Here is a 23299-nt window from a genome sequence, read left to right on the forward strand (position 1 = left end):
ATGACATCCTTGTGAACAAAAAGAGTGTCTCACTTCAAAACATAAAAAGGTCCATATCTTGAACTATATGTCTTCTGTAGAATCAAATCCCTGTATAAATCTAATAGAGGTATTTACCTAACTTTGACATAATCTGAGAGAAGCCATCTATAAATAGCTTTTGTAGCGTGAGTCATAAATGTCCTTCCTTTGAAACTGGTCTTCTGTAGAAACCAGGGCAAAGCTCCACAGTGATCCAGATGGAAACTTAAAAAGAAACAAGAAGATTCTGTCAATTCTATTTTTTTATTTAAAAATTTTTTTAACGTTTATTTATTTTTGAGACAGAGAGAGACAGAGCATGAACGGGGGAGGGTCAGAGAGAGAGAGGGAGACACAGAATCAGAAACAGGCCCCAGGCTCTGAGCCGTCAGCACAGAGCCCGATGCGGGGCTTGAACTCACAAACCGCGAGATCATGACCTGAGCTGAAGTCAGACGCTTAACTGACTGAGCCACCCAGGCGCCCCAGATTCTGTCAATTCTTAAAGTATTATCCATCAAATACCACCTGAAATCAAACTGCTGCTGACTGTGCAGCAAAGTTCTATGTAACAACGGCATATGGATACTTTCAGAACACCAAGGCTAGGTTATACCCAGAGGGAAGGAATAATGCATCCAGGCCTGCCATACAGACGACACTGGAAGTATTTTTTAAACATCAAAACATTTACCAATGATAATTACAGAAGGAGGAACATACCCAAACCTCCTCTTGACAGCCAGAATCATAATAAGCACTTCAGTGGGATGAAGCCAAAACATTTACAAATGAAGTTCCTATAAGGTGTGTCAAGGACAGTGACCTCAAGGAGATATTCTGCGAAAGGGCTTTCTTGGTCTCAAGTTTTACAGTGATCCAAAGTGTATGCTATCTCTTTCTCACGTACTCTACAAGCAGGAAAGTAAGTTTTTCAGAGTAAGTGTCTCTGAAGTTAAACTTATTTATTCTGAGTGAGTGAGTGAGAGAGAGAGAGATAGCACGCGCACATGTGCACACAAGGGGGCATGAATGGAGGAGGGGCAGAGAGACAGAGGGAGAGAGAGAGAATCCCAAGCAGGCTTCATTCTGTCAGCACAGAGCCTGATGCGGGGCTTAATTTCGTGAACCGTGAGAGCATGACCTGAGCCGGGGTCAAGAGTCAGATGCTTAACCCAATGAGCCACCCAGGAGCCCCATAAGTGTCTCGAACCCGTGATGCCAAGAGGGAGTGTTGTCCTACCCGACTGCAATATGATTCCTAGTAGTCTTAAAATCTGATAATGATCTTTAGAGTGAAAGTTCTTGAAAAAGCGTGTCATGAGTAAAGAAAAGGACCTACTGACTAATTAACAGGAGATCAATCTCAGCGGGGTCAATTAAATCAATATAAGGAAGTGCATCCATTCCTTCCAGGCCAGGGTGGATCCCGCAGTCCAACTGAAAGAGAAAAAAGGATCACAGTTTCCTACACGTTATTAAAACTTATTTAATAAACAGTATTTATAACAAATCCATCACACACGCCATTAAGACGGACTGCACACACTGACATCTGGAATCCAGTTGTTAGTCAACGTGGCACAGATGCCGCTAACAATTCTAGCTTCTCAAACATAAAACACAGCCCACATTTCAGTCATAGGAAACGAGATCTAAGACACCTTCTCTTCAGCTGGTTTTGTGAATGCAAACTAACAATGCACGAACTCTTTTTCAAAAACCTTGGTTATCAGAACATGGGGGGCATTTTAAGTTCAGAGATTCACTACTACCAGACCTATTGTGAGAAGATGCTAATCAAAAATGGGAAACCGACCGGGTCAGGGCAACGTAAGTATTTTAACATATTAGGGAATGAGTTCTTAAAAGTCAGTCATTAATGAGTTACCTACTCATTTTGGGGGCATTACTACCACATTCATACAATAAATGACTAGAACGATGACAGTATCTGGCGTATGCCTGTTCTTTAATGATTCGGAGAAGCAAGAGAAGTGGAACCACAGGAACAAGATGAGCCACTGAAATGCCTTTCTAGTGAGGACTCTGTAGATCATCTCTTGTCTTTCAGACAAGGAAACGGGCATAGAGGGGCAGACTGCCTTGCCTAAGGTCAGGGGCCCCCGAACTTCGGTATCTACACTGCCGAACCAGGGCTCTATCATCCCGGGCAGCATGGGGGTGGCTGGGGCTCTGCACCTGTTCCGGCACTCAGTTCCTTGGCTGTCCTCCACGGCGGGTGGGGCCAGTTGGTTTGACCCGACCCTCCATGAGCAGAAGAGGGACCTGGTTGACAATTTTACAGTTTTAGAATACATCTTCTCAGTTAACTTAATGTTTCGTCAAATTACTACACAGAAGTCTACGTTATTCACGTTAACATTATGCAGCACAGGCTACATATACAAACTATGACATTTTTCTGGGAGCTGAACAGACAGCTACAGTACCAGGAAAGACCTAACCCCCAATGCAGACACAGCTGTACTATTAACCTCTCTACAAAATAATTACCATTATTTTTCTTCCTTTGAACTCCAGGATAATACATGATCTTCCTACTTCTTGCCCAGCTCCACTGCAAACATTCAAGGGGAGAAGTAAAAATGATTAGAAACAATCAAAATCAAGCCCAATAAATCCAAACTTTCTTTTTTACAACTTAAATAGTACCCCATTTTGATGATAACACTTATCTGAGGCAGGTAAGAGTTCTAGAAACTTACAAAGATAGGGAAGAGCGGTGTCAGTGTGGGAAAAGATGGAACTTAACCCTTGGGAGTTCAGGGATTTGGCAGTTGCTAAAACTTGAGAGGAGACGGTGCAGATACGTGAAGCCCAAGGTTAAATCCAATCTTCGGAATGTTAGGGCTAAATTATGATGTTAACGGAAATGTAATCTAGCGGTTATGCAGATTATCTGGTCATACTTTTAGGATCAGCACTTGAGTGTGAACCCGTAAGAACTTCCAAATTCTTTCATTTTCTGTAGGAAAATCATGCATTTACTACATAGCTTAGATTTAAATAGACTTATTTTATTCCTGGCTGTGAACCTCAGTCCCTTTTCCCTCTAGTTTGTTATTTCAGGGTGCTGGATGCCAAGTGATTAGGCTATTCTCCTTTCTCCCTAAATGAGTAAAAGAGCCTAATTTCCAATTATCCTAAGATGCACTTGAAGCTAAGCCCCACCCATTTTTCCAGTCCCTCACCTTCTCTGATGCCTTTTCCCACCCATTCTAGCTAACACTGAATTCACTCCCTGAACGTGCCTCTGTACTCTACGTGCCTCGCATACGGAAATGCCTGTTACACGGACCCTGACTTCGAGGACCTCGGTCCACTCACTGGGAGACAGACATGGGGCGGCCCCATCTCCAAATGGAGATCCTACCATCCAGGGGGACTCTGATGAACAAAAATCAAACAACCGTGGTGCTGCCATGAGTTCCTGGCTGCCCACGTTAACTGGCCCTCTAGGCAACTTCTTAGGTGTCCCCAGCTCAGTTTTCTCTTAAGAGTTTCCACAGCGACGATTTCAAACTTTGTCCTCTTTCCTAACTTTCCCAACCTTCTTTCTTCTTCACTTGAGGCAGGGGCCTTCTCTGCATCAAAAAACATACAGCTTAGGGGCGCGGGGGGGGGCTCAGCCTTCAGCTCAGGTCATGGTCTCACGGTTCGTGGGTTCGAGCCGCGCATCGGGCTCTGGGCTGACAGCTGGAGCCTGCTTCGGATTCTGTGACTCCCCCTCTCTGCCCCTCCTGCGCTTACACTCTGTTTCTTTCTGTCTCTCCAAAATAAATAATAAATGTTAAAAAAACATACAGCTTGTTTGCCAGTTTCCTCAACTTCACCTCCCAACTAACCCACATATTTCCCCTCCATTTCTCCTGTAGCAACACAACAGAGCTCTCTTTCTGTCCAAGGCTGACCTTGCCACTACGGATGTCCGCTCTGCACGCTCTGTCCTCCGGAGGCCCTGGACGCCTCCCCTCCCGCCTACTTTTGCCTCACGACCCAGACCTGCCGCGGCGTTCTCACCCTAACATTAAAAGGCCTCCCTTCTGATTCCCCTCGGTTCCCACGCCTCTCCTCTGCGCGGCCGCCTCCTGAGAGCCCCGCACTCCCTGCCGCTGGCCTCTCGGCGGCTCCTCGCCGTTCAAGCCGGCCTGGGATTTTGGGCTCTTCTCCCTTGGTGTTTCTGAGTCACGCTCTCCTCGGTCTCACTGGTTTTCCTCTGGAGTTTCCCTACACTCACAGGCCTCTGCCCACACTTCAAACGTTGACACTGCGCGGCCTCTCCTCGGCCCTCTTCTCAGGCTCCGTGATCTCCGGTCCCACACGTGTGACATGCTGATGAGTTCCAAGTCTGTACTTGTAGGCGGTTAGGTATTTCTACTGGCAAATCCCACAGGCACCTCATGGTCAAATACGCCAAACTCGTCTTCACCTCAAGTCCCTTGTCCTTGCTCTTTTTCCCTAGAATGCTCTGCCCTCAGATGTTGACACGATTGGCTCCTTTGTACATCTAGATCTCCGTCCAAATGTCACCTTCTGAGGCCTCCTCTTGACTACCTCCTCTCCTTTGCCCTTCGCACAACTCTACCTATCACAACATTTATACCTACACGAGGTTACTATATCCACTTACGGTTTGTTTCTATTAAAATGAAGGCTCCCTAAGAGCAGAGGCATTGTCTTTCTTACACTATTTAGCTGTAGCGCCTGGTATGCGGTAAATCTCAAGAAGTTCTTGCTGAATGACAAAAACTTCCAAATTATAAACCTTGGAAACATAAGGCTAAGTGAAAGAAGTCAAAGCCAGTCACAAAAGGTTACATATCATACGATCCCATTTAAGTGAGATGTCCAGAATTGGCAAATCTGTAGAGAAGGACAGCAGAGTAATGGTGGCCAGGAGCTGGGGAAGTTGGGAGGACATGGGGGTGACTGCTAATGGGTACAGGGCTTATATTTGGCATGAGGACAATGCTCTGGAATTAGTGGTGATGGTCTTACAACTCTGAATATACTAGAAACCACTGAATTGTACTCTTTTAATGAGCCGTATGGTATGTAAATCGTATTTCAATAAAGCTGTTATAACACAGCAGAACTCCCACCTTTATTCCAGAACTGCCCCAGCTCCTGTACTCAAGTGACTAACACGACCCCTTACCAGCTGCTCAGCTTAGGAACCCAAGACCTCCTACCACTCCTCCCCACAACTGCCCCTTCCAATACATCTGATCAGCTACAAAGCTGTAAAGATGTCACCTCCTTACTCTCTGAAACCTACTTTCCGATTCATTCAATGCTCATCTCATTCCTGCCAAGCCCTCACTGCTTTTTACTTGGATTATTTCCATTACATTCCTCCTGGATTCCCTCCACTGAACTCACTCATCTGCTACACTGCTGGAGCAGATCTTCCTAAAGGAGGGATCTTAGGAGAGATCTTCCTAAAGCGAGAAGATTCTTAGGAGCGATCTCCCTAAAGCCGAATTCCCACTGTATCTCATCCATGCTTAAAGCCTTCATTGGCTCTCTAGAACTCACATGACAAACACCCAAACTCCTTAGTATGTATACAGAATCCTTCATAAGCTGGTCCCTGACAGCCTTTCTCCCACCTCACCAGCTCATCTTTCAGCCACAGCCATGAGGAAACCAGCCACACACTGTGACCACTCTTTTTCACATGGGCCACTTCCTCTGCCTGGAACATCCTTGCCCGACACTTTACCGGTCGTTAATTCCTACTTATTCCTTAGGACTCAGCACTGCATCCGCCGGGATACAGGAGCTAGGTTTTGCTTGTCAGCTTGTTAGAAATCCCTTTTCCGTAGTCTCCCAGCACTCAGCGCAATGCCTATCGGTACTCTTCTAAGAGTTACCATTTACTGAGCACCTACTATGAGCTTCACTCCTTGCAATGTGTTGCTGTATTATTTAAACGTGAAGAAATGGGTTCAGTGAGGTTGCTGTCCTAGCAAATGAGAGTAGGGACTGAATTCCACATCTGACCCCGAAGTAATGGTCTCCTATTGTTCCAAACGATCTCTCCAGAACTTTTCACTTTGCATTGCTATTGGTACCAAGAGTGAATTCAGTTAACTCAGCGCTGTCTTAGTGCCTAGTGTGATGCTTGACACTTGCTCAGTGTTCGCTGAACACAGGGAGAGAGGACAGGCGTGAACTAAGCAGCGGGGGACCTGTTATGTCTCCGGTAGGTGCTCAACTAATCCTTACTGGATGGATGCAGAGACACTGTCGACCTTTTGAAAAATGCACGAGTGAATGCGATGCTAACTTCTACCTAAACATGCATTTGTGAACGCCAACCGCTCATCTCTAGGACAAAGTTCTCCACTTCGTCTAAGTTCTAAGCAGCATTCTAGATCTGTGAAGTGTTTCTCTGGCAGAAGGCCAGCTCCACTCAAAGACTAGCCTTCTCTCGTGGACAATCAAGGTTTGAGTTTTTGTCCTTCACATCTCTGCTCTTTCTCCTCTTTCTCCCTTCCTTATTCTGCTGGGGTCTGAAGTCAGAAGGTCAAAACTCAGAGCTCATTTATTTCCTCTTTCACATCCTGGCAAATGTCAAGTCCTGGAGGTAACGTAAGAAACAGATCTGGCTCTTCACACCTGCCAGAGCTTAACCCAGGTCCTCGTCTCATCCTGCCGTCATCTGCATTGCCGCTTCCACTCTTGAGCGTCTAGGAAAGCGCCCAGCGGCCCAAAGAGACATCTTTTCCCGCCCCCAACTCCCACACACTCTCCCCTGAGACTGAAGAAAAAGCAAAGTCCCATTCAACCTAGCAGGCCCGTTCCGATCCACAGTTCTCCAAACCCCTTCAGCCCGAGAGGCCTGGCCCGCAACTGCGGACCAAGGGCAGGCTCCCGAGGCCTGCGAGCGTGCGGGCGGGCGACTGAGGCGGCCAAACATCCGGTTACCCCTCCTCGCCTCTCACAGCCCGTGGCTTCATTCCCTCTCGCGCTGGTCCCTTACAGGGGTCGGATCAGCAGCTGGTCACTTTCCTCAGCAGGAATCGCAGACATCTCGGAAGTCTGAAGGCGAAGCGGGGCTGAGGATCAGGTCACGGAGTCTTTCTAAATTGGAAGCAGAACCTCGGGGAACCACAGGTAGGAGAAGCCCATCCATCCAGGGCACAACTTCCGGCCCTCCGGCGCCCGCGACACTAAGCTCCTCCCCCCGACTTCCGGTCGGAGAAACCGGGACGCGAGGTTCCTCCCCTCAGCGGAGTCCGGAAACCTGGGGCGGGGTCAGTTCTGCGCCTGCGCGACGTCTCGGGGGCGGGGCCCGGCGGGCGGGGTCAGGGGCGCCGGAAAAGCTGGCACTGGAATTCGAACTGGAGTGGCTGCCCCAGTGTCCGCTGCCTGGGCTGTGGGCGTCTGACCCCGACCGCAGGCGGCCCCGAGGCTGTGAGGTGAGAGCCGGGCCCTGGCCGGTCCCGGACTGAGCCTGGCCGGGAACGCGGGCCCCGAAGGCGGTGCCGGCGGGGAGGCCCGCGGTAGGGCGGATGGGTGGGGCCGCGGGGGCTGCGGTCTCCCCCGGGACCCGCCTTCCCGGGGTCGGGGACCCAAGTCCCCAGGTGGCGCGGAGCGGGCGGCGGGAGTGGAGGAGCAGGCCCGGGCCTGCGGGAGGATGCGGTGCCCCAGGTGCCAGGTTCCTGTTTGGGGTGGGACTGCAGCGCTTGTGACGGCAGGTGTCGTGTGTGGATCGGTCCCGTCGGACACGGAGACAGGAGAGGGAGCCTCCGCGGGGCTGCTTCCGGAGTCGGACTCCGCTTTGTGGGGCCGTGAGGAGCGCTGTCTTTTTGTGCCGGCTCCTCTTGGTTTCTCCACGGCTCCAGCCCCCTTCCCCCACCGCGAAGGGCCGGCGTGGTGTCTGTCCTGTTTGCTTTCAGCCTGCGCACCTGCACGTGGCAGGCGCAACACAACAGTGCGGACTACGTGGGAAGCAGGGTGGGGTCTGGAAAGAGCTTCGGCGGTCGGGTCTGTCTTAGGTTCCAAACTTGGCCCCACCCATTATTAGCCTAGCGACCTGGGGCAAGACGCTTAGAGTTTTGGCTTCTTCATTTGCAAAGGGGCTGTGATACTGCAGCCTTGCTGGTCAGTAGGGAGGGTTACAGGTTTGTATAGCGCCCAGCACTGGGCGGCACACGGTAGGTGTTCAGGACAGGAAATTGGTATCTGGGAGAAGGTTCTTCAGTTCGTTAAACGTGTCCTTTGCCAGTCTGTGCCAGACGTTGGGTACACAGATGAAATACGTAGCCCCCATCTTTGAGGAGCTCACAGTTGAGAGAGTTCCAAGTAAGATAGTTCCAAGTGGGCAATAGCCGGCTGGTGCTATGACCAGGGTGTATATGCTCAAGCTGTGCAGTGCCGGTCCCTTAGCCCAACCTGGAGGTCCAAAGGAGCCTTTCTAGTAAAGAAGAAGCCTGAACAGAGTCTTGAAAGGTGAGTAAAGTTAGCTGAATGAATAAAAAGGTGGAAGGGCGTCTGAGGCAGACAGAATGGCAGGAGCAAAGCATGGAAACAGGGAGCTGTGTGCCGGCTCTTTGCGTTCCTTCGAGATGAACCTGTGAAGCTGGTCGTGGAAGACGAGACTGGAGAGGTGGATAGGAGCCCCCGTCACGGAGGACCTTGCATGTCCTGGCCAAGAGCTTTGACGCCACTCTCTCTAACTTTGGAGAGCCAGTGAAAGATTTTAAGCACATTACTGGCATCAGGTTTGGGTTTTAAAGAAATCTTTTTAGCTGGAGGTTGGTAGTAGCTTTAAAGTGGCAAGGAGTCCCGTTGGGACATGAATTCCTTCCTTAAGTCGCACGCCAAACTCTGTGCATCTGTGTCTTGCTGTGGGTTGGGGATGCACTGCTTTCATCAGGTGATGAAAGAGTGATTATACCCAGCAGCGGGCTAGTGATGGCGTGCACCTGTTAGAGGTGTGGATGAGCCAACGGTTCAGGAGGTTTATTCAGCAGATCTTAGTATTTTATTGGAGGTGGGGCTTGGAGGACATTGCGGAGGTGATGACTTCCTGGTTTCCACCAGAAATAATAATAATTTACTGAAAGGGAAAGGAGAGGAGCAGAGCAGATACGGAAGGGAAGGTGAAGCGTTTGCTTCAGCCATTTTTTGCATTTGGTAAGTTTGGAACATCCAAGTGACAATCTGTATCTTTGGCCTCATTTGTGTGCGTGAATAATTTAGAGACAAGAATAATTTGCTTCAGAACATGCATCAAAATAGCAGCAGATATCAAAGACTTTAATAAGTGCCTTTCCCTCCCTCAGCTTCTCAATCGGTGGAAAGAAAGTCTTAAGGAGCAGCAAAGGCGTGATTGTGCCAGTGTGCCGATTTCCAAAGCATTCCAGTATTCCAGGGACTTGAAGGGATGTTTCAGGATTTCACTAGGGATGGCATAAAATTTTATTTTAAAGTCATATTTAAAATTGTTGTATATTGAAACATACACACACACACACTTAAGATATAATGTCCTTAAATGTGCTGTGCAATATTTTGACTTATCAGAGACTGCTAACATGGTGCTTTATGCTGCTAGGTTAACCCAGTTTGTGCAGACTTTGGAATAAGGCTCTCTTGCCATCTTGTTCTTACTGAAAAGCATCCCATGAATGCAAGGTGATCGGTGGCAGCAAATGATCTTCAGTAGCCTGCTAGCCTCCCTTCTTTTATTTACACCTTCTGCAGCTAGTTCTCTACCCACAGCCAGTCATCTTTCTAAAACAGAAGTCTGATCCTATCACTTGACTGCCTTTTAACAGCCTCTGGAGTCTTGCTGTTAAACCTAACCCCCAGACTTTTGTTGTGGTTTGCAAAGCCCCCTTGCACCTTTCTGTTCATCTGTCCCTCTCCCTCCTGCTCCCGTGAAAGCCAGGGTGGCCTCTCGCTGTTCCTGGCAGCAGACATGTGCCCTCAGGACCTTTGCACTTGCCCTGCTCTCTGCTAGACTGCTTTTCCTCCGCACCTGTGCGGCCACCCTCCTTTCCTTCTTCACGTCTCCTTATTGCTCACTTCCTCGGAGCATCTTTTTCTAATGTGCTCACCCTTCCTTCCATCAGCTGCGTCTCCTGAGCTTGCCTTCATTTCCCTCATAACAGTTCTTTCCTAACAATGTGTGTGTATTTGGTTTTCTTGTTGGTCTGTCTCATCTTTCTGAGAATGGGCCCCCTGAGGTCAGGGCCTTTACCTGTCTCATTCACTGCTGTATCCCCAGCATCTAAAAGGCGCTCACTGGGTACCCAGGAATGAATGAATGAATCAGATTTTCTTGCTACGCCACAGATGAATCAAAAATGTAGAAATAAGTTGGATGATGGGGCTAGTGAAAAAGCTTGAGCTTGGAACTCAGTCGTGGGCAAGTGGCCTAAGGACAGACACTGGTGAGTGGCCTGAGCATGATGGGGTCTCCAGATAGAGTGGGAGAAACTTCTCATGGGAGCAGGGACATTCAGTGACCACCCCACGATTTATTCATTCTTGTTCCTTCATCAGGTACCTTGTTTTTCTGAAAAGAACTGATCATGTCGGAATGACAGGAAGCTCTCTGTGCACACGGCCGTCTGTGGGAGCTTTGAAGACAATAAAATAGTATTTGTTCTACCGTAAGCAGATTCCCTTGTTCCCTTGGTAGGATCCAGTCCTTAGTAAAAATTGGTTATGTTATCTTACTCATAAATCCTCCTGAAAGATGGGTCACAGTTCCCTCATCTATGAAATGCAGATTATAACCTACCTTCTATAAGCCCCCAGCATAATATGCGGCACAGATGAGGGAAACCCTTAAAATGACATCTGGAGCAAATGAATGTGTCACCAGGTTGCTGTGAGAACAGTGACATGATGCATTTGGAAGCATGTGAACTATGAAGCATTGCCATGCAGGTTACTTAGCAATTTTTCAACTGTAATAGATGTGCCCTGTGAAACAGGCAAGTATAAATTTTACTTCCAAGGCGTTAATTATTACCTAAGACAAAGATATATCCAAGACTGACTCTGGAAGACTCAAGGCCGCCTCCTTCCCTGGCCTCACGAGAGTGCGGAGGGGAGAGCTGGCACCTTGGAATGTTTTTATGTCAGTTTTTTCTTAAAATTCGCTCCAGACCTGGAGAAAAGTGCACATTTCTGGGCTTCCGTTCTAAGCCCGACCATTCACAGGATGTGACCCTGAGACAGCAGCTGAATCTCAGTGCCTTGGTTGGTCAGCTAATACGTCACATGTTTTACTAAGGTCTTGAACTGATTAAAGAGCGGTGAGGCACTTGAGTGTTTTGAGGAGTAGATGTGTGTGTGTGTGTGTGTGTGTGTGTGTGTGTGTGTGTCACTCCTGAGAACGATGCTTCTCACGCCCCTGTGTGTGTGTGTGTGTGTGTGTGTGTGTGTGTGTGTGTGTGTCACTCCTGAGAACGATGCTTCTCACGCCCCTGGATAGGCCAGGAAGGTTTACTGTCCTTCTGGTTCATTGCGTCAGATTTTTCAAACTTAAAAAGAAAAAAAGAACAAAACAGCAGCCTCTGACTTCTGTGGTCGAAGGAGAATATTCGTTTCCGGTGAGAGGACCCAGAAGGAATTGGTGATCTTTATTCCTGCGATGCATAAAGTGATGGGAGGTTATTTCTCCTGCCGTGACTAACTACCGTTTGTCCTTCCAGGGGGAGCTCCTCTGTATCGAGCGACGGTGAAAAATGTTTCGGAAAGGCAAAAAACGGCACAGTAGCAGCAGTTCCCAGAGCAGTGAAATCAGTACTAAGAGCAAGGTAGGGGGAGCGGACGTAGGAACAGAATCCTAAAGCGGGGAGAATCTTGTCTGTCCTCACTGGCACCGCACGAAGGTACCAACCGCGGCACAGCTGCCGGTGTTTTTCGGACTAGGCGCGTCTTCACATCCATTGTTGGTGCCAGAGACGCATCATCCCGCGCTCGATTTAACTCCGTTCTGTTGTGGAGATCTGCCGAGATTCTTCCATGCCCGAACCCAGCTGGGACAGAGGACGGGTGAACGGTCTCAGTGAAACACTGATTTTGCAGCATTTTACATGATAGAAATTGCAGGCAGTCGGGGGGCCGGAGCTCTCGAATTCTGGGATCGGTGGTTGTGTGTATGTAACTGTAGTTCTGTTCACTTACCGCTGAGCTAGGTGGATGGTGAGGCAAATGCCACGTTTAGGGCTCTGGAGAAAGTGAGAATGTGGTTTGTAAAGGGGCCTCAGAGGCCTGAGTCCCCGTCCCGGGACCGGCCTGTGTTTCTCGGTTTCACTGCCACCCTTTCCACCCCCTCCCGAGCTCTCAGTTCGAAAGAGACGAGTGTGCTCAGTGCTGGCACGCGGTGGGGTGGGAGAGGAACCCGCGGCACCACGTGGGCAGGTGCCCGCCCCCGGGGAGGTGAGCCCTGCGCTAGCCTGTGCGGCCACACCTCGGTGGCGGAAGACCCCGTGACGGCCACCTGGGAGTCTCACTGAGCCGGTGGGCTTCTAGCCAGAGGCACAGGAATTTGACGTCTTTCGGAATCCTGCCCGAGAGTGGGAAAAATCGACCGTTTCCCTGAAGGGTTTTGAACTGAGGCTGGTCGAGAAGCTTCCCGCTGTTAACTCTGCAGCCCTTGTGTGGGGCCCCCAGCCTGGGCATCTGGTCCGGCCCAGTGTCGTTCTCTCGATGAGAGAGCGGATAAAGGGGCCTTGACCTGCTCGGGCAGAGCAAGACCGGAGCTCGGATTTTGCAGACTCCAGAGGGAACCTGCTAATGGCCTGAGATGTTGGTTCCGGGCCACGGGTTCTTTGAGGTGGCCGGTGGGGCCCGGAGAGGTGTGGAAGGGGCCACCTGCCGTGGAGTGAGGGCCTGAGCCCCAAGATGATGGTGACCGCCCGCCCTGTGGCGGTTGTAACAACATCTCAGTTCCAGCTGCCTTCCCCCCACCCTGAGTGTGTACGCTCTTTCCAGTTTTCAGTCCCACACGGAACGTTACGGTGAACGTCTCTGTGCCTAGAGCTCTGTTCTCATTGTACGTTCTGCCCTAAGAAGCCGCCACGACGGGAAAAGGGAAAAAACATATATAAGGCCTGAAACAGTTTTGTATTCCTCTCGATTTCACTTCTCGAACACGGAAAAAATATGAGTACGTTGTACTTTTAAAATCTCACTTTGATTTGAGGTGAAAAACAGTGGCTAATTTTTTGAATCAGGAATTTCCACGGAACGCCATTTCTAACGAAATGAAGCCTATCCAGGGTACGATTCTATAGAACAGACCACGCTAACATGGATGATGCTTTGTGTTTTGCTTAACAGTTTCATTGAGTTTTCTCTGCAGTTCACATTGAGAATTGTGCTCTGGTTGCCGGTCGGCCTGTGCGTGACCGCGTGAGCCACGTCCTCGTCAGAGTAATTGCAGAGGCGCGGGAACGGGGATTAGGCCTCGACTGGAAGTCTGGGGTATTTTCTAGATGTAACCGTGGGCGAATCACTTCACCCCGCTGGGTATCTTTGCTCATTTATGATACGGGATCATGCTCCCTGCCTGCTTTCTGCACCGGGTTCTTTTTGGGGTCAGTGGAAACTAAGTGAAAGCAAGGCGTAGATTTTCACACAATGACCTAACTACCAGGTATCTTACAAGGAGGCGGGTTAACGGCTGTGGTTTATACTGGGAATGTCCACACCGTGTTTATCTGATGCTGTTATGGTAGGAGCAGTTGGGGACTACCTGTTTTTTGAAGTTTGCTATAGAATTTGTCTTTAGAACAATCTGTCACATTCGACCTGCCTGAATAGTCGACCTGCTTTTGTATGTGTTGATTCAACTATAAGAAGTAATTTGAGGGGCGCCTGGGTGGCGCAGTCGGTTAAGCGTCCGACTTCAGCCAGGTCACGATCTCGCGGTCCGTGAGTTCGAGCCCCGCGTCGGGCTCTGGGCTGATGGCTCAGAGCCTGGAGCCTGTTTCCAATTCTGTGTCTCCCTCTCTCTCTGCCCTTCCCCCGTTCATGCTGTGTCTCTCTCTGTCCCAAAAATAAATAAACGTTGAAAAAAAAAAAAAAAAAAAGTAATGTGAGTGTTTGTTAGAGGATTTGAGAGAAGACAGTGCTTCTAATTCTGTTTCCATTTTTGTTGTGTTATTTGTCAGTCTGTAGACTCCAGCCTTGGGGGGCTCTCACGATCCAGCACTGTGGCCAGCCTCGATACAGATTCTACCAAAAGCTCAGGTACGGAGAAGAGTTGGGCCACTTATTAAGGCTTTTAACCGGTGTTCACAGAGTGTTACCGGGGTAGCACAACAAATCCTTGTGCGCTGGGCTTTTTTTGTGTGTTTTTTTTCTCCTCTGCCATTTTGGACAAGAGTTTGGAAATGGCCCAAGATCTGGTGGGACGTGGGTTGAAATGGCTGGCGAAAGCCACTGCCTTGGTGGTGTTGGCACACGTGGGCGATCTGCTCGTCATGGCTTCTAGAGCAAACACGCGTGAAAAATAGCATGGTAACGATTTAGGGGTTTCAAAACAGCTTTTCAGGACATGGGGTGGCAAAGCGTGAGTTCTATTGGAATGACCTTGTTTGAGGGCCGTGGGAGAAACATCTTGCTGTTGGAAGGGTAGCATCTGTCAGTCTCCAAAACATTTACGCAGCCACCTGAAATTAGTAGCTCCTGAGAAATCAAAAGGTACCTTCTCATCCAGGCCAATAAACGGCTAGAGTCTAACTGGAAATATAAAAAAATATATATATATATTTTGTCTACACTCTTTCTACTTTTCCCTTCGGGATCAGAGACTAATCGATCTATGAAAGTGGGGATGGCAGAGGGGTGGGATGAAGGCAGGAACCATATGATGTAAAAGAGCTTATGGTAGCGTAAGGTCTATTGTTTTTACTTCCAGATGTCTTAAAAACATTAGAAACGTGGGCATCTTTTTCTACATAAACATAACCTAAAAGTAACCACGTAGTATTCCTTTAACGTGGAAGATTACGTAGTGCTTTGTGATCATTTTGGGACTGGCTAGACCTTCCAGCCCACACGGTTCTGCAGCCTGATGCCATCTGTCGTGTAACATAACATCTGTTAATGTTAAGGGACTTCCTGTCTGGCGTTATTCCATCTACATGAAAAAAAAAATTGCGGTTTTTCTTTTTTTTCTTTTTTTTTTTTTGACCGTTAGAGGTAGACCAGATTTGCTGAATGGGGAAAGCAAATTAATAGTTAATATGGTAAAGAGGAAGAACAAACCAAAAAAACTCTAAATATTTTAACGTATCATGAAGGTACCCAATCATTATCTAGTTGACAATTTATTTTTCTCCTGTGTTTTGGTTTATTCCTGTTGAGATTTTTATGTTTAGTGTATTATGAGTCACTGAGGAAACGGTTAGTGAAATTCCAAGTTCTTTCCTATTACTTCAAATAATTTTGCATTAAAAGTTTTTTATTTTCATTAATGGTGAAGTTCTGATGACAGTCTGTTTTTTATTTGCAAAGGGGTTGAGGATACCCTGTGACGCAGATATTTCTTTTGAAGTCTTACCATTAACAATTTTTCTTTCACCTTTAGGACAAAGCAATAACACTTCAGATACCTGTGCAGAATTTCGAATAAAATATGTTGGTGCCATTGAGAAACTGAAATTCTCTGAAGGGAAAAGTCTTGAAGGGCCCCTAGACCTGATAAATTATATAGATGTTGCCCAGGTAAAAAAAAAAAAATAATAATAATGTTAGAACATTCTAGGGAATAAATTCATGACTTTGGAGAAAATGTGCCATGCTTTTATCACTGTTACAATGTTTACTGAGCACTGTGGTTATAGGTGGTACAAGGTATGTAGGACAGAGTCTCAAGGGAACAGGGACAGTTCTTTCCTTCAAAAAACAGCACTTTTTACGTTCTTGGGGCTGACTGAGCTCCTCATTTAAATGAGGAGCTGAGTGCCGTGACTGGTTACACACCGTAAGTTTGTCTTTTCAAACAGTCTGGCAAGCCTTACTGTATTTCCGTTGAACTAGTTACAGCTCTTTGAATAATCTAACTCATAGTGGTGTTGACCTATCAATGAATACCCTGTTTGCAACAAGAATTGAGGTGAAGTGGGTTTCAAAAACATCCCAGTCAGTGGGGTGCCTGGGTAGCTCAGTTGGTTGAATATCCAACTCTTGATTTCGGTTCGGGTCATGATCCCAGAGTTGTAGGATCGAGCCCCATGTTGGGCTTCATGCTAAATGTGGAGACTGTTTAAGGTTCTCTCTCTCCCTGTGCCCCTCTCTCCTGCTTGCACACTCTCTCTCAAATTAAAAAACAAAACAAAACATACCCTAGTCAAGAAGATTTAGACAAAATAATTATGAAGGAAAATTAAGAATAAAAATTAAGATAAATCAAAGATGTACAGTTAGTGCATAAAATACTGTAAGACCTGTGCCCTTACCAGTGTGGAAGTGGACGAACCAAAAGACTTAAATTGCTTCCTGAATTTCCACAAAATGGAGCCACAGGTCTTTGTGTTTAACAAAGGGATATTCCCACAGTGGAAGATTCCTCTGTCAGTTCAGAGAGTGCTGGTTACTCTAGGGATGTTTGGTCTGGTAAATCATGGAGAATGGGATCATTAGATACAAAGTCACATCCTCAGGAAAGCACAGGAAGTCTCTTCTGTCTGACGGGAATAAGCCAATCTAATTTGCCATCTAACAGAGACCTCTTGGTAGTCTGGACTGATACAGTTAGCACCCCAGCGTTCAGTTTGGGATACGGTCATTGCAAAAGTGTGCAAGCAACAACCGGTCTGAGTATCGTACTGAAGGATGGCTAATGTTCCCCCCAGAAGTGGACTCGGATTATTTTCATTCTGATAAGGACCGCTAAATTTCTCAGATCACCCCGGGCTTGTCAAAATTCCATCAGTGACAATAGCATTGCTATTATCCCATCTTTTGATTCTTGACATGCTGGAAGCCCACGGTGAGAGGTCCCTGGCAGGAGGTTACTAGAACCATGCGAGGAGCCAAGAATGGAGGCATGCAGACATAGCTTCTTTATCAGAATTTCATTAGAGTAGGCGAATGTTTCCACACAAACGTTTACGGCACGGAACATCTACTGAATGCCAACGCTATCTTGTTAGTTGGGCAGAAGACAAGTCAGGCAGTATTCTGACTTAGGATAGGACTGGATAATCTGCTAGGGAAACCATCAGGTGTCATCTGCTCATCAAGCTCAAAGCCCTGGGACGTGGCGGGGGGGACCCAGACCTACCTAACAGCTGGGAAGGGTGTAAAGTGGCTTTGAAACGTGCTTCCTGCAGCTGTTTCCTGGTGGTTTCATGTGCTGCCATCAGCATAAGCTTGGAGTATTTTCAGATCTAAATACCTTTAGGGGCACCTGAATGGCTCAGTTGGTTGGGCATCCAACTCTTGATTTCAGCGTGGGTCATGACCTTGCAGTTCATGAGTTCGAGCCCCACATTGGGCTCTGCGCTGACAGTGTGGAGCCTGCTTGGGATTTTTCTCCCCCTCTCCCCCACTCTCACACACACGCACGTTCTCTCAAAATAAACTTAAAAACATAGATTTACGATCCAAATACTTTTTTTTTTTAGTGTTTATTTTTGAGAGAGCGTGTGCATGCAGGCGGGGGAGCGGCAGAGAGAGGGGGACAGAGGATCTGAAGCAGGCTCCGTGCTGACAGCAGAGAGCCTGATGAGGGCTTGAACTCACAAACCATGAGATCATGACCTGAGCTGAAGTCAGACACTTAATCTACTGAGCCACCCAGGTGCCCCAATAGCTTTATTTTTCTGATGTAAATGTTTAAGCGTCCCTGGGACCTGTGAGAAATGTTTTGTTTATAACTGAAATTATTAACGTCAAGACAAATGGATGTGAATTTTGCTCAGCTCTGTGAACTGTGAAAACAGAACAAAATCCTGGTGAGTTTTTCTTCTGCCTCTTTGGAGAACGATTCTTGCCAGGCTACTGTGTACCCTGCATTCTTTTTTTTTTTTTAATATTTATTTTGTTTTGAGAGACAGAGACAGAACCCAGGTGGGGAAGGGGCAGAGAGAGAGGGAGACACAGAATCCAAAGCAGGCTCCAGGCGCCGAGCTGTCAGCACAGAGCCCGATGCGGGGCGGGAACTCACCGTGAGATCGTGACCTGAGCCGAAGTCGGACGCTCAACTGACTGAGCCACCCAGGCGCCCCTTGTGTACCCCGCATTCTTAAAAGGGTTTGGGTTTGTGATGGCCAGAAGCTAAACTTGACTAATGAGATTTAAGGAATGTGACATAATTGTTAATGTAGACCATGTAATTTATTTTTACTTTAAAGCAAGATGGAAAGTTGCCTTTCGTTCCTCTGGAGGAAGAATTTATTATGGGAGTTTCGAAGTATGGTATAAAAGTGTCAACATCAGATCAGTATGTAAGTAATATTTCTTAGAGAATCTGGGAGGCAGGCTGGGAAGGGGCCACTTGTAGTTTTGTCTGCTGTTTGCGGAATTGTTGGTTGGTAAATGTTCCTGGCAGCTGGTCTTAAAAAAATGACTGATTTCTTAGAGGTAACGGAGACCCCCTTTTGCTCCTCCTGTATGGTAGGGCCCCACCAGCACCCCGCACTGCTGGCCCCTAATGCGTTTTTAACTTAGGATCTCATGCCAGCTCACGGCAGATGTCAGCTTGGAAGCCTGGCATAGAGAAGAGTCTCATGAACTCAGATCTTATTCCTGTCTTTCTGGAATTTTAAGTAGGAAGGGATAACCCTCAAGGCAAACTGCCCCATTAACTGAACATTCTGGAATGTCCGTTTGGGTGAAAAGCCTATATAACTGTTTTCTGCCAGATCCATAGCCATGCTGTCTGTGTAAAGCCTCATGATTCTGCATGGAAAATTAAGTACGTAAAACATCCGTAACACAGTCACCGTCTTGCCTTCTCCTGACTTCCGTAGGATGTCCTGCATCGGCACGCTCTGTATTTAATCATCCGGATGGTGTGTTACGATGATGGTCTGGGGGCAGGAAGAAGCTTGCTGGCTCTGAAGACCACAGATGCCAGCAATGAGGAATACAGCCTCTGGGTTTATCAGTGCCACAGCCTGGTGAGGTTCAAGTTGGCTTGCTTAGTCTCTCATTCATCAGACGAGACGGTGAAACCACAGCGTGCTTACGGTCTTCTCAGAGGCCGAAGAGATGCCACCCACCGTGCCTGACACCTGGCGTAGTGTGGGTGACCTGCCCCAGGTCAGCCAGCTGGCTAGACCTGCCACGGGCGGGCAGTTGTCCGGCGGGGATCTCGAGGTGGGGGCTGTCACAAGGCCGGTGGGCAAAGCGGTGCGCCCTCCTGAGCAGAAGCCCCTCCTGTTCTGTCCCTGTTGTCTTCCGGACTCATCAAGGTCCCTCCCAAAGGCCAAGTTCAAGTTACCACGCATGCTTCTCTAAAGGCACGCAGGAAGGGGGCACATGACACTTGCAGGTTTAGGAGAGGTGTTAAGAGGGTCCGATTTGTATCTCTGCTGCTCAAATTAAATTCAGGAAGAGATGGACAGAGTCTCTTACTCTATCTTTTTCACTTAATATAGGAGCAAGCACAAGCCATCTGCAAAGTTTTATCCACCGCTTTTGACTCCGTATTAACATCTGAGAAATCCTGAATTCTGCAATCAAGTGGAAGCTGACTTCGTGTGGGAGTTCGGTGGTTTTCAGTCTGCAGGGTTGAGCTATTATGGGAGTAGGAAGTGGTGAAAGCGAAGAAATGCGGTGTGTAACATACTGATCATTTGCTTTTCTATTAAAATGTGTCTTATTACGGTGAGTTAACTCTCAACGAGGTTGTCCGCTTTCTGCGACTAAAAAAGAAACCTCCCCTCTCGCTTTTAAACACAAATGAGCTTAACACCTAAGCGTCACAGAAGTGCCCTCAGTGAGTGGCGAGCACGGAGCGCTTTCCACGGAGGTCACGTACCGTCCCCCGGGGCGGCACGTGGGCCCCCCGCCGGCTGGGAGCGCCGGTCACCTGGTCTGGAACAGCGACGCAGCGCTGCCAGCTCACGACACAAAAAGTAAGACCGTGAAGGTGCACCGTCAGGAGGACGTGCTCGGAAACCAAAGCATCGACCTCGGCGTTCCCAGACAAGAGATCACCGCGCGTGTTAAACAGCACAGAAAGAATCTCATGTACAGGAGGCTGGTGGGTTTTTCTAAAGGACCATTTTAATATGCAATGCTTAAAGGATTAAAAACATTAAAAATAACACTATGTCCATTTACAGGTGTTTTATTTTTTTCCAGTCAAATGACTAGTTTGCGGGAAGAGCCAACTTACTGAACATGCTCTAATTATAAATCACTGCATTAAGGACAACGAAAATAAGAATTGATTTAGGTTATACAATATATACAGTTGCGCTGCAACCAGATCAGAGCAATCAAGCGAATGAACGGAGTATCATTGTCTCAGGTAGCGTTCCGAGCTGCATGCCACACCATCCACCCCTCAGCAGACCACACGGGAGCTGGGAGTCTGTGCACGTGTGGGGCCTCATCCCTCGAAGTCGCGTCTGATGGAAAACGGCACACGACATGCCAGCGTCCCGCAGCTACGTTCGTGAAGCGTCAACTTCAAATATAAATAGATATCTACAATGTTTTCCTTTCTCTCAGGTTGTTTTTTGATTTGCAAAGAGCAAAGAACTAGGAAAGGATGTTAGCAGGGAAGGTACTAGAATTTCTCCTCTGGCAAGAGTAATGTTAACGACTGCACAATAGCACCACCAAATTGCCGAGTGGAAAAAATATTTCCTAGATATTTCTGTACCAGTGAACCTGATAGGTTAGTTTGGGACTGGTGTCTGAATGTCAGTGAGAATCAACTTTAATTCCTTATAAAGCTGGCACCAAGTAGTCAAAAGGCTGATTATAAGACACGAATGCAAAAGGACTGTGTTAAAATATACAGAAGAAGTGCACTGTGCAAAATATACCTGTTTACTTTCTTAAATCTATGAGGGATTAACCAAATGAAGGGTTCAAACGACAGAAATGAACAATTAGTGAAAATACATGTAGTGCTTTAAAAACAAAACAAAACCAAAAACAAACAAAAACAAACAAAAAAAAAACCACCAAAAACCCAACCAAATTTAATGACAGATCTAACATTTTTACCCGGAACTTTGAAAGGCAAAAAGCAGTTGCCACACCACATCATAAAACATTCCAGTTTGTTCTGTTTTCCTTTATAAAAACAATAAAAAGTAGAATGCAATTAATAAAAAAAAAAAAAAAAAAAAAGCTCTGCACTCACAAGAGTCTTGCCTAATAAAGACAGGCTGCTCCGATCAAATGTACCATCGTAACCGTGCGATGAAAACATCGCTGCCTCGCTTTCCAAGCCTAGACCTAAGCTTATCCCTTCACTTCTGGTCAAAATCCGAGTGGGCATTATAGGCCTATATATTTTCAGAGAGTGCCACAATGTCCAATATTCCTATCATGAATCTTATACTCACAATTACTAAATAGAGGTATGATAATCAAGTTCGTTAAACTCATGAATTTTGGTTTGTCATACACAACCTAATCCCCCCACCCCCAGTAAGAATGACGTGATGGATTTTAGCAGTGACAGTGGGATGTCTGTTCAGGAGTATTACCCGGGACCTACAAATTTCGGATATGCTCTTGATTACAAATGGACAGATTCAATTTCAAGACAGTATAACTACCATTCCTGTTGGTATAGTATATAAATACAAGCCACTAAATTGCGTAAACATTCTTGGGGAGCCGGAGAGGGAAGGCAGTGGTACACTCAACAGGAAACAGCAAGTGTGTGTGAACACAGTGGGGTCTGCGCCACGGTACTCGAGCTGGGTGACGGAGGAGGGTCAAGAAGGCAAGTTCCAAGACACCTAAAGCATATAGACTAGTTTAAAGGACTGTTTTGCAATCCATCATCCTTAGTTTTCAACCAAATTCAGGAAATGCAGTTTTCTCTAACGTGGAACTGAATTAACTGCTATGACCATATGCCGTAATAAACCACGGGTAGTTTGGTTAAGCAGGATTGTTCACAACAGGCTACACGCACATGCAGAATACAGTGATAGTTGCAACCTCACAGATGAGGGCTGGAAAGTACAACGCTAAGGTGTAAATTTCCAAGTTGCTTTAGCTAAGCCTTGGGTGGATTTCAAAGGAACTCTTTAAAGGTTTCTTTAAAAAAAAAAAAAAAAAAAAAGTCTTTAAAGGTGAACTGATAGCATTTCTTCTAGACAGTCCAGGACTGGGCTACTTCTAAAGCAAGTTTACCAACCTAAGACAACTGTAGTGACCGACTCTAGAAGCAGGCCAAGGGAAGCTGAAGAATTTCTAATCCTCAAACTTTTAGGTTCAGCTAAATCTGTAGATTGAGGGTCTCGATTATGTAGTTAAAATAACTTCTCAGTTCACCTTTTAGGAAATTCAGTTTTTCCTAATAAAAGTATGGCAGTATTTCATGAAAACCACAAATTATAAAAACAATTCATTTATACACATAAAGTTGCCTTTGAGTTTGTAAAACAGAAGAGCGGTGTTCGAGAAAGTGGGCTACCGTACAATACATTTCATGAAACGGGTCATTCTGGCAAGAGTTTTGGTACCAATAACAAAACAGGAACATAACGAGCGTTAAAAGAAGTGTTTTTTTGTTCAGTAGCAATTCAGTCAGCAATAAAGTGCACAAATGATACAGGAAATGCTCCTTTGCGACTGGGATCTCCGTCAATGTGGCCGATCTGAAATGAACAAAAGTTCAGGCGGTTATAAAAATTCTAAATGTTGGAACCTTCGAAGGACATTATATAGCATTTGGAGAAAAAAAAGGGAAGATTTGTTCCGAAGAATTTCTTCTGAGAAAGAATTACTTGGGTCAGACATCTAAACTGTTTTTCCTCTTTTCTTCCACTCATGTTTCAAATATAGTTGACCCTTAACATGGGGTGGGGGGTGGTTAGAAGTGCCACAGCCACCCCCCTCCAAGCTGAAAACCCACCTATGACTTCTGACTCCCCCAAATCTTTGCTATTAGTAAACCTGTTGACCAGAAGCCTTCCAGGTAACATACATGGTAAGTTAACACGTATTTTCAATATGAAAGGTGTCAAATATACTGTGTTCTTACAATGAAGCTAGAGAGAAAAAATGTTAAGAAAATCATAAGGAGTAAAGAATACGTTTAAGTGCTTGCTATACTGCATTTACACAG

General features: G+C 46.8%; 3 protein-coding genes and 1 long non-coding RNA gene across 20 annotated transcripts in view; 1 reads left to right on the top strand and 3 right to left on the bottom strand.

Annotated features, from left to right (window-relative positions):
• CPSF3 (cleavage and polyadenylation specific factor 3) overlaps window positions 1–7220 on the bottom strand; it is a 39394-nt gene extending 32174 nt beyond the window's left edge. The window contains exons 1-4 of one of the 3 annotated variants that reach the window (XR_006703869.1): window positions 7034–7217; window positions 2539–2602; window positions 1364–1461; window positions 118–246 (exon numbers count right to left, since the gene is read on the bottom strand). Coding sequence is in view for 2 of the 3 variants with exons in the window: in XM_045447781.1 (XP_045303737.1) it covers window positions 118–246; window positions 1364–1461; window positions 2539–2602; window positions 7034–7083 (341 nt within the window). In the remaining variant the exon portion in view is untranslated. Of the gene's footprint in view, window positions 1–117; window positions 247–1363; window positions 1462–2538; window positions 2603–2750; window positions 3734–7033 lie in introns of those variants that run through there. The other 2 variants (XM_045447781.1, XM_045447782.1) reach the window with 2 other exon arrangements.
• A 107-nt stretch (window positions 7221–7327) lies between these two features.
• On the top strand, window positions 7328–21323 carry ITGB1BP1 (integrin subunit beta 1 binding protein 1). Of its 7 annotated transcripts, none has more exons than XM_045447786.1 (8): window positions 7335–7472; window positions 10567–10676; window positions 11727–11831; window positions 14193–14271; window positions 15614–15750; window positions 18384–18476; window positions 19002–19151; window positions 19632–21323. In XM_045447786.1, exons 3-8 carry the CDS (start codon window positions 11760–11762, stop codon window positions 19701–19703), a joined length of 603 nt encoding a protein of 200 aa, XP_045303742.1. In that variant the 5' UTR covers window positions 7335–7472; window positions 10567–10676; window positions 11727–11759; the 3' UTR covers window positions 19704–21323. The 7 variants fall into 7 exon arrangements, with proteins under 7 accessions (XP_045303746.1, XP_045303742.1, XP_045303747.1 ...); XM_045447791.1 differs by lacking the exon at window positions 7335–7472 and adding an exon at window positions 7535–7556; XM_045447787.1 differs by lacking the exon at window positions 7335–7472 and adding an exon at window positions 7580–7704.
• LOC123581629 lies at window positions 11303–11546 on the bottom strand. Its single transcript, XR_006703874.1, has 2 exons — window positions 11473–11546; window positions 11303–11398 (listed from the first exon to the last, which is right to left on the bottom strand). It is a non-coding gene; the product is annotated as an uncharacterized LOC123581629 (long non-coding RNA).
• ASAP2 (ArfGAP with SH3 domain, ankyrin repeat and PH domain 2) overlaps window positions 20241–23299 on the bottom strand; it is a 174023-nt gene continuing 170964 nt past the window's right edge. For all 9 annotated transcript variants that reach the window (XM_045447775.1, XM_045447774.1, XM_045447773.1 and 6 more), the window contains one exon: window positions 20241–22829. In XM_045447775.1, coding sequence (XP_045303731.1) covers window positions 22755–22829 — 75 coding nt within the window. In that variant the 3' untranslated portion in view covers window positions 20241–22754. The remainder of the gene's footprint in view (window positions 22830–23299) is intronic.

The sequence above is a fragment of the Leopardus geoffroyi genome, chromosome A3 (genome assembly GCF_018350155.1).
Source record: "Leopardus geoffroyi isolate Oge1 chromosome A3, O.geoffroyi_Oge1_pat1.0, whole genome shotgun sequence".
Classification (NCBI taxonomy): domain Eukaryota; kingdom Metazoa; phylum Chordata; class Mammalia; order Carnivora; family Felidae; genus Leopardus; species Leopardus geoffroyi.